Source organism: Hyaena hyaena, unplaced genomic scaffold (genome assembly GCF_003009895.1).
Source record: "Hyaena hyaena isolate Hyena2069 unplaced genomic scaffold, ASM300989v1 scaffold_56, whole genome shotgun sequence".
NCBI lineage: Eukaryota > Metazoa > Chordata > Mammalia > Carnivora > Hyaenidae > Hyaena > Hyaena hyaena.
Window position 1 is genome coordinate 798193 of NW_024080688.1, and position 10654 is coordinate 808846.

The 10654-nt window shown below is 41.5% G+C and overlaps 1 protein-coding gene across 3 annotated transcripts; it reads left to right on the forward strand.

The window, feature by feature from the left end:
• Positions 1–121: 121 nt before the first annotated feature.
• MBD4 (methyl-CpG binding domain 4, DNA glycosylase) lies at positions 122–10143 on the forward strand. 3 transcript variants are annotated; one of them, XM_039231431.1, is made up of 8 exons: positions 124–431; positions 1417–1647; positions 2257–3083; positions 6024–6098; positions 6176–6310; positions 7262–7411; positions 7895–7998; positions 8904–10143. In XM_039231431.1, the coding sequence occupies exons 1-8, from the start codon at positions 343–345 to the stop codon at positions 8979–8981; spliced, it is 1689 nt and encodes a 562-aa protein (XP_039087362.1). In that variant the 5' UTR covers positions 124–342; the 3' UTR covers positions 8982–10143. The 3 variants fall into 3 exon arrangements, with proteins under 3 accessions (XP_039087363.1, XP_039087362.1, XP_039087364.1); XM_039231432.1 differs by lacking the exon at positions 6024–6098 and having other exon boundaries at positions 122–431; XM_039231433.1 differs by lacking the exons at positions 124–431; positions 2257–3083 and having other exon boundaries at positions 1531–1647.
• Positions 10144–10654: the final 511 nt, after the last annotated feature.

Below are 10654 nucleotides of genomic sequence, written 5' to 3' on the forward strand. Positions count from 1 at the left end.
GAGTTCCAAGTGCGCAGGTCTAAAAGGAAAGAAGCAAAAGCAAGGAAGGAACGGAGCCCAGAAGGAGTCTGCGCAGCGCGACTGGTCCCAACGCGCAGAGGGCGGTACGTCTTCTTCTACGAAGGATTTGATTGGCTGAGCCGTGGAAATGGCGGCTGTGGCTGAGAGGGAGAAGAGAAAGCCGCGGTGGGGTCTGACAGACGTTCACGATCTCGGGCTTTGGTTTCCTCCTTGCGCTCCGAGCTGAAGAAGTTTTCACATCTTATTCTGCTGCGCTCCTTGGCTGTCGCACCCTCTCGGCCCGTTGCTGCCGCCGGAGACCACTTGAAGGGCACGGCTAGGATGGAGAGTCCGGGCCTGGGGGACTGCCGAGCTGTCCCCTCGGTCACCTCCAGTGAGCGCTTAGCCCCAGACTGGCCTTGTGACCTCCGGCAAGTCATTGTCCCCTTTCAGGACTCATTTTCGCCACCTATAAAATGGGAGTGGGGTGGAGTGAGTAGGATCGACAGGGATCGAGACCCACAGGGTTAGTTTACTCGGCGCAGTGGCTGTAGCCACTTTCAGTGGAGCCAACCTTTCAGTGGCTCAGCCCTGGAGTACTCCTTACTTCGTTACCCGAAATGACAAGGGAGCTGGAAGGAGCAGGGAGGTTTTGTGCAAGGCGAGCAGGGGGAGATCTGCTGGGTTGCAGGGTCCTAGGGAGACCTTGTAGGAGATGTCATGTTAAGCAGCCAACGGTGTCTCCAAAATGGGTTCTATAGGAAGTTACAGACGAAGCCACAGTCTTGTTTCGAGTACGGTGCTTGTATATGTGAGATACGGGGTTAGGATGATTTATCTACTTTTTTCTTCAAAATTTAATCCCCAGAACTGCCTTTAAAGGATTACCTCCTTTTCACAGGTGAAGAAAGGAGACTTGGAGAGCTTAAGTAACACTTGGTCTTGGACACATAGCTAATAAATGGCAGAGCTGTGATTTGAACCCATTCCGTTGACTTTAAAGTTTGTGCTGTTTTCACCAGGCTTCAATTTCCTTATTCCTAAAGTGTGAACTATGTAATTTCTTAAGACTCACCCAACCCCCTAAAATTATTAACCCCAAAGTACTTCAGAAGAGCTGGATTCTAATTCTAGTTACTAGCTCTTGCTTAGTTTCCCTATTTGTAGAAAAGAATCTGGGTCAGATATCTCTATAGATTGTACAAGACGTTTCCAATCCCTTTTAACCCATGTTGGAGGACAGGGAGAGAATCACATAGCATCATATACATAGATAATCACAGTCCATCCTGATTTTAATCTCTCTGATAGTCTAAATAGTCCATATGGTTCCTGCTCTGTCAAGGACTGAAGTTGAATAAGCAGAGGAGAATAAATTTTAAGTAAGCTAATCACTTGTACTGTGTTTTTTTTCAGTGAGGAAGATGTTTCTCTGGGATCCGAAAGAGTGAAAGAAGATGAAAAGCAAATGGTGATAAAAAGCAGCAGTGAGTGTAATCCCCTGCTGCAAGAATCCATTGCTTCTGATCATGTTGGCAGTGCTACAGCGACAGAATGCCATAAGTCTGTCCCATGCGGCTGGGAAAGAGTTGTGAAGCAAAGGTTGTCAGGGAAAACAGCAGGAAGATATGATATATATTTTATCAGGTGAGTAGACAGGGTGGTACAGATAGCACAGCCAAATCATTTTATCTAGACAGGTAGCAGGAAAGCATAACACGAATCTTGGCTTTTTTCTATTTTTATCATATAACCATTATGGATTCTATTTGAGTGTCACAGGTTAGTTATATCAAGTGATCTGGGAACAATCATACTACATACTTCTACTTCATACTTCTTCAAAGGGATGCCCTTAAATTTGTAAATTTGTAAATATTTATAAAATTATTTTATACTATCATAGAGAAGACTATTTAAAAGTACCACCTTATCACTTTTTAAATTTTAAATGACAAATACCCATGGCAGAGAAAGAGAGAGTATGTGCAAGTGGGGGAGGGGTAGAGGGAAAGAGAATCTTAAACCTGCTCTCCACATCCAGCATGAGGCTTGATCATGACCTGAGCCAAAGTTAAGAGTTGGACACTTAACCAACTGAGCCACCCAGGCATCCCACACTTTTAAAATTTTAGATGACAAAAACTCACGGCGACGTTTGGAAATTATTAATTAAAAATCCGAAATGTGGTCCAATTCTTTTTAAAAGTCACTTTTATTTACTACAAATAAGTTTTCTTTAATATCATTTTCTAGCCCACAAGGACTGAAGTTTAGATCCAAAAGTTCACTTGCTAAATATCTTCACAAAAATGGAGAGACTTCTCTTACACCAGAAGATTTTGATTTTACTGTACCTCCTAAAAGGGGCATCACGTCCAGACATAAAGATTACAACATAGCACCTTTGACATCCCAAATGCATAATGAAGGGAACAGTTCAAACCGGAACCTCAGGACACGAAGCCGGGGGAAAAAAGGTGTCTTTCCCCTGCCAAGTGGTACTTCAGAATTGCAAAACAGCACAGGACCATCTCACTTTAAAGAAGATGAGGGTGTTAATGATGTTGACCCCAGAAAGGTTAGCAAGTCCAAAGGAAAGGTGATGATTTTAAAAGGAATTCAAATTAAGAAAACTAAAATAGGGTGCCAGAAGGGTCTTCCCAAGTCTGCTCAAAGTAACAAGAAAAGAGAATCTGAATATAATAAGGCAGATGCTGAAAGTGAACCTGTTGAGCAAGGAAGTCAGCTTGATAGAATTTTCTCCATTTCGGATGCCGGAGCAAGCAACAAGACCCTCAGTGTGACCAATGAAGAAAAGAGACTTATGAAAGAAACATCACTGAGTTCGGGATCACACTTGTGTTTTGAACAAATACCTTCTGGCATCATAAACAAACTGCGTTCAACCGAAGAAGCAGAACAGAGCAACAAGTGTGAGGAAACCTTTTTAGAATCTGAGGAAATAAGAACAAAAGTAGAAGCCGGGGAGAGGAAGGAACATTTGCATACTGACGGCTCTGAAATGGATGACAACTGCTCACAGATGGAGAAAGACTCTAGTTCTGTGAAAATATGTCAAGGTATTGAGAGCACTAAAGCTACTAGTAAACATGTGATGAGTTTATAGTCCCAGAGGATATGCCTGTACCCAGTTAGGATGTGGGAGTAGAATGAAGAAATAGGGCCAAATATCAGATATGTCCTACCATTTGATCCTAGTACCTCCGTTAACCACTCTTCAAACCTATGGCTTAGAGGGAATCAGCTGGCTACTGCCTTGATACCCCCTGCAAAGGAGAAGTGTGCAATGAGCAGCTGCTACCATCTCTCCCTGGTGTGACAGCTGGGACTCTCCTCAACATTTCTTTCCCTGCTTCCCATCTTCTTCCTAGCTAGTAATATTATACAACTTTCAGGAAAATAAAAAGGCTCCACTTGTGAAAAGCCTTGGGGAAGAATCTTGTTATGCATAAACTGGTTGCGAATAGTCATTGTCTACTCTTTTGCACCCCTTCTGTCACTTACTACTGATGTGTGACTTCCAATTTCAGTTTGTACATATCATAGTCATTTTTATCTTCTATTATAATGTAATGCTTCTCTAAAATGCTTTAGAGCTCTAAATAATTCAGAACTGTAATCACATGGTTCATCTATTATTTGTAATATGCTCTTAATACAGAGTTCAGAGCTTAGTAGTTTTGCCTTTATAATACCTCAGTGAATAAGAAATAAGAAGACCTTTTGAGTAGCCCTGTATTATATATTCATTCCACCATTATGGTATAATGAATAACTCCTTTAAAGAAGAAGAAGAGTTTTACTTAAAGTCCTATGGGGAGACAGCCTGGACACATTGGTGGAACAAATTAGATTCGATTCCTGTTCTCAGCCCTACTCATGATTTTATTTCATTGCCGTGCCTAGAATTCCTTTACCTTTAATAGAAGATGAACCATGTATACCTAGGGACTGCTTAGGAATTCAAGCCTGTCCTTTAAAGACTAAGCTTCTTAGAGACTTAAGGTTTATGTAGCTTTATTGCTAGTATAATGGGCAAATAAAATATGAAAAACATCCTTTTGTGACCCAAGTGGAAGTATTCCTATTCATAAAGAAGTCTAGTTCTCAACAAGAGGTGAAGTAGCCTTAGTTTAAGAGGTGTCCAGTGGAATAGTATAGACTTTCCCATTGGCTTAGTTGGAAATTGCCAAGTATACTAAGCTTCAGTCTCCTAGTAATAAAAGAGGCTAGTTAATAATGATTTATAAGAACCCACAGAAGAACTGTAACTAATAAGAGCAGTTTCCTTTGTTCTCTTTTTTTTACTTTCTACTAGGCTTTGCCTGTTCAAAATAGAATAGCAAAAGACAGCTATTTTTTTTTTTTAATGTTTTTATCTATTTCTAGGAGAGAGAGAGAGACAGCGTGAGCAGGGGAGGGTCAGAGAGAGAGGGAGTGACAGACTCTGAAATAGGCTCCAGGCTCCGAGCTGGCAGTCAGCACAGAGCCCGACACGGGGCTCGAACCCACGAACCGTGAGATCATGACCTAAGTGAAAGTCGGACGCCTAACCGACTAAGCCACCCAGGCGCCCCAAAAGACAGCTATTTATCTGGAGAGCTGGATACCTGTCCCAATCTACAGTCAATCTCACTTTCATTTTGGGATGGCTGTTTAAGTTCTTTTTTTTTTTTTTTAACTTTTTTATTAAGTAATCTCTATGTCCAGGGCTCCTGGGTGGCTCAGTCAGTTAAGTGTCCAACTTCGGCCCAGGTTATGATCTCATGGTTCATCGCTTTGAGCCCCATGTGGGCTGGGCTCTGTGCTGTCAGCCTCCTAGAGCCTGGAGCCTGCTCTTGATTCTATGTCTCCCACTCTGCCCCTCCCCCGCTTGCTCTCTCTCTCTCTCTCTCTCTCTCTTTTTCAAAAATAAATATTTTTAAAAAAGGAATCTCTATGGCCAACATGAGGCTCAAAAACTCATGACCCTGAGATCAAGAGTCTCATGCTCCTCCGACTGAGCCACCCAGACACCCCCAGGATGGTTGTTTCATTTCTAAGCCTTAGTTTGTTTATCTATAAAATGGAGGTAATAATCCTCACCATTCTTGTGTTTCACATCAAGAGTATTACAGAGTAAAAGGAGAAGTGAAAAAGATGGCTTCATGCTATACAAATATAAGGTATTATTAACTGACATTCAAATTTAGAGGGTAATTTTATGGAGAGTATTCAATGTGATAATTTTAGAAACTTGGGAAGCCCAATAATGCTGGTCAAATGGTGTTTCTTAAATTAACTGAGCTTCCCCATAGACAGTGCTCGGTATTCCAAGGTCCAAATCAGGTTTTTCGTTCTGTTTTGTCTAGGTCCTTTATTTTTTAAGTGTAGAGTGTTCACTGCAGAAATTTTAGAAAATATAGCAAATTAAAGGAGAAAAGAACAATTAGCAACAAGCATTATACTGGTCTGGCTTATTACATTCTAATCTTTTTTTTTTCTTTTTTTATTAAATTGGGATCATATGTGGAATATTGCTTTTTTACTTAAAAGTTAAGAACATGGGGGAAGATATTCATGATATAGTCTCAAAATGTTTTAATGACCACATTGTACAAATATGACCTAATTTAAAATATTCCATATTCTAATTTGTCAGTACTATGAACTCTGAGCATAAATCTTAGAGTACTAGTGTAACAGAGTGGTTAAAGGTATGGACTTAGGAGCCAGACTGCCTGGATTTGAATTTCAGCTCTGTCATTAGCTGTGTGACCCTGGGCAGGTTACTTAGTTTCTCGGTACCTCAGTTCCCATATCTGTAAGTTAAAAGTAAATAGTACCTAGCTTATAGGTCTGTAATATTAAATTGGTTAATTTTTGTAAAGTGCTTAGAACAGTACCTGGCACGTACTAAATGCTTTATAATAGTAGTGCGTTATTGTTATTTGTACCCCTGAGTATTTCTTTAGCCTAAGCCATAGCTTCTATAAACAGTGTTCACCATTCCTTTTCAGAAGATACCATGCCGCGGACACAAGTAGAAAAAAGGAAAACAAGCCTATATTTTTCCAGCAAATATAACAAAGAAGGTATCCCTTTCCCAATTAGAAAATCCAATTTTAAATCTGTTTCAGATGTTGCTCTCTGATGCAGTGTGTTTGTTTAGCCCTTAGCCCCCCACGACGCAAAGCCTTTAAGAAGTGGACACCTCCTCGGTCACCTTTTAACCTCGTCCAAGAAACACTTTTCCACGACCCATGGAAGCTCCTCATTGCTACTATATTTCTCAATAGGACCTCAGGTTTGTGGATTATTTTAATCTTAGAAACAATGCAATGAGGAGAAAGAACACTGGATTGATTAGGAGGCCTGGGTTCAAGTTTTAACTTTGAGCCTGTATGACCTCAGGGAAGGACTTCCCCTGTCAGCCCTGCAACTCTTCACCTATGAGGAGGTTAGACTAGATGACAGCCAAAGCCTTTTTAGCACTAAGGAACAGATTGTCAGTTATTTTCTACTTCCAAACTAGTTTTGGTCATAGTGAAAATTAGTTACTTAACACTCGTCCAACCTGTCATGTGTGAAAGCATTTCTTTTTCATTGAATGCTTTCTCTAATGTCATTTACACTTGTGTTCTGTATGCTTTTATACTAGTTATCTGATGACTGGATTATTTGAAAACTAATATCATGCAAGGCTGGGGATCCGTCTGATTTAGACTATGAGCCAAATAGTCAAAAGTGTTGGTTTTTTTTTTTTTTTTTTTAATTTTTTATTTATTTCTAGGAGAGAGAGAGAGAGACAGCGTGAGCAGGGGAGGGTCAGAGAGAGAGGGAGTCACAGACTGAAATTTTTTTTTTTTTTTTTTTAATTTTTTATTTATTTCTAGGAGAGAGAGAGAGAGACAGCGTGAGCAGGGGAGGGTCAGAGAGAGAGGGAGTCACAGACTGAAACAGGCTCCAGGCTCTGAGCTGGCAGCACAGAGCCTGATGCGGGGCTCGAACCCACAAACCGCGAGATCATGACCTAAGCGAAAGTTGGACGCCCAACCGACTAAGCCACCCAGGCGCCCCAATAGTGTTGGTTTTTGACTCTGAAGGTGGTTGCCAGTTCAAGTAATGGCTTCTCAGGGATTTGAAAAGAAAAAGAAAAAACAAAAAAACCTCTAAATGAAATTTCTAGAGAGGAAGTACCTGAACTTAAAAACAACCCATTGGGAGTCTTGTGATCACAGTTACTTTTATTTCCCAGGTAAAATGGCAATCCCTGTGCTCTGGGAGTTTCTAGAGAAGTACCCTTCAGCTGAGGTAGCAAGAACCGCAGACTGGAGAGATGTGTCAGAACTTCTTAAACCTCTTGGTCTCTATGATCTTCGAGCAAAAACCATTATCAAGTTCTCAGGTACTTTGCCATATGCCCAAAGGAAAGAACGTAAACTGTGCCTATTTAAGAGAGCCCAACCTTAAACTTTAATGTTCTCAGATGCTGTATTAATAGAGGTCATTCAGCTCAAGGGCTAAAAGCATATAAAGTGGGAGCACAGTCTCCCACTGACCCAAGCAATAAATCTTTGCCCAACACTGGAGCAGGCCGTCTGGGCAAGATGAAAAAGTCAGCGAAGCAGAAGACGCCATTGACCTCAAGGACTTTACCATTGTCTCGTTAGCACAGCACAAAGTAACAATGGCTTGTAAGTGGCAGGTGAGGGGTTCAGACAGGGGCATTGTGGGAATTCAGAAGAAAGAGCCACTAGAACTGGGGTTGTTAGGAGAGCCTCTTTGCTGTCCCTTCCTGCCATTCTCCCCATCCAGCTCTGCATCACCACATATTTGAGGAAAGTATCTTTCTAGAAGCTGACTGATAAGTGAGGCTTTATCTTTTCAGATGAATATCTGACAAAGCAGTGGAGGTACCCGATCGAGCTCCATGGGATTGGCAAATATGGCAACGACTCTTACCGAATTTTTTGCGTCAATGAGTGGAAGCAGGTGAGGCCCACCCCCAGCCATAACATCTCCAGCACATTTTGTGTCTGAGGCGAAATAAGGCCACCCAATAGCCAAAACTATTTCCTGGGCACATGTGCTATCACCATCACAAGCAGTTGTGTCCCAGGCTTGAGGGGCAGTGGTGGCATGGGGCTCTTGGCAGAAGGGAGAGGCTCCATAGACACTCCCACCTCCGTAAAGACTCCTTGGTATGGCCCCTGACTGACCTGCAGCAATTTATCACTTCTGGCCCTGTGAGGTCATTCCCATTCACGTATGGTCTCTAAGCCTGACGTGGTTCTCCTCCTGTCACAGTCACATTAGCCTTCAAAAGTGACACCACTGAAGGAAAGCCGCAGGCTTGGACTTGGCATGTATGCTTATGGGGGTTTCTCCTAGTGGTCCCAGACCGCTTTTGCGGTAACTGGGCCCTACTTCAGCTACCCATTCAAATGAGGATGCCCCGTCCCCAGGTATGCAGCAGGTGTCCTGGCGGCTGGTGGGTACAGCCAGGTGGCGTGGCACACCGCCCTCTTAGTCTGTGACTCACCCTAAAGCATTCAGCCAGAAGATCTGGCCAAGCCCATCCCTGCTCCACCATTTACTGTGATAACTCTCAGGGCCTATAACCTCCTCCTGGAAAATGGCATGTTGATACTTGACTCTTGTTCTCACCACCCCACGTGCTAGGTCATGGTAAAGATCAGTACTGAATTGGAAAGTCCTTTGTGAAGGCTTGCCTTAATGTCAGATAGCGTTTTAAGCATTCATGAATCCAACTAGGTTAAAGGTTATAATTTGCAGGAATGTTATAATAAGGTATTGTTCCCTACTGTACCTTTGAAAGACCCATTTTAAAAATGTATTTCTAACTTCTGACTCCTAATGTGTTGTATTTCTTCCAGGTGCACCCTGAAGACCATAAGTTAAATAAATATCATGACTGGCTTTGGGAAAATCATGAAAAATTAAGTCTGTCCTAAAATTCTTTGAAGTTTTCAAACTCAGTTTTTATACCTTACTTTGCACTTGATTGTTAAGAGCTCCATTAAGCACAGGCATATAGATTTTAATTAGTCCAACTAGAAACATGACGTAGGTTTTCTTAATGTGTGTAACACTGGTAGATCTTTGCCACTGAACGTACTAGAACATGTTTGAGATTTTTTTAAAAAAAGTTATTTGACAAGAAATCTAAAAATGTAAATGACTTTTCCAATAATAAAATGCGATTTTAAGTGGAAAAATAACTTTTGTCAATTCTCAATAATACAAAGCAGATTTCTATCAATCTTGCTTAAGGAAAGATTAGATTTTCTGTTCTCTTTCCATAAAAATGGAATTACACAGTTATGTAAGAAGCAGTCCAAGAGTTTGCAGACAAATATGTGAGAAAAGATATTACAGGGGGTAATAGGCAGCTAATAATAGGCAGTTAATCATATTTTTACTAAAAAATAGATAACAGTGTTACTTTTGTCATCATGGGTTCTTGATAACTGCTGGCTTTTAGGAATTAGAGATTTGACCCCAGCATCCAACTGATAACCTGTGACTGTGTGCCTGCCGCTTCATTTCAGAGTATCAGCTTCTGGCTCATGCACCTGGACCCCACTGTGAAAGCTTTTACGCCTTGTGTCTACGATTTGTGCCATTCTTAATACAGGCATCGTAATGTTGTAGCTCATATACTGAAACATTTCCCTTAGGAAGAACTCACCAAGCAACAACAAAGAAAACCCCAAGTGATTAAGTCTCGATTACCAATTGCCATTTTAAGGTATAATTTGAAAACAAAATTAATTGAATAAATGAAAAATAAATTGTTAGGGAAACTGCCTTTGTTGTAGGGTGGAGTATGCCGCAGGGCTAGTGGTTTGTTTCCACTGTAGTGAGCTAGTTTTTGTTTTGAGAGAGAGGATTTTGACAAGATAATGGGAAAACTGGCCACATCCCTGCCACCCCCAAAACATCAACTTTATGATGTCCCATTACATCTTTATTTAACAAACCTCAAAGTAGCATTCACTAAGTGCAAAGCTGTATGCTGCAGAGGGACACAAAGATGAAGAGGTTCTGTAGAGGGCTGCCTGGCTGGCTCAGTAGAGCATGCGATTCTTGATCGTGAGGTTGTGAGTTTGAGCCCCATTTTGAGTGTAGAGATTACTTAAAATCTGGAGGCACCTGGGTGGCTCAGTCGGTTAAGTGTCTGACTTCAGCTCAGGTCATGATCTCCTGGTTTGTGGGTTCGGGCCCCATGTCAGGCCTTGTGCTGACAGCTCAGAGCCTGGAACCTGCTTCGGATTCTGTGTCTCCCTCTCTCTCCCCTTCTCTGTCCCCACCCTGCTCGCACTGTCTGTCTCTCTCAAAATAAGGAAATAAACTTTAAAAAAAAAATAAAAGTGCTACATTAATGTGATTCATAGGGATGGTCTGAATGACTGCCTCATGTTGAGAGGGTCACAAAGATGATGCAATTTGGTGAAGGTGGTACCTTATGCAGAAAAAGCACTCAAGTGTTTGGTTTTTTTTTAACTTCTTTTACGGAGACAATCCACATAAGATTCATCACTTATGTTTAAAGTATACAATTAAATGGTTTTTAGTATGCTGACAACGTTTTGCAACTGTCCTCACTAAATCTATGACATTTCCA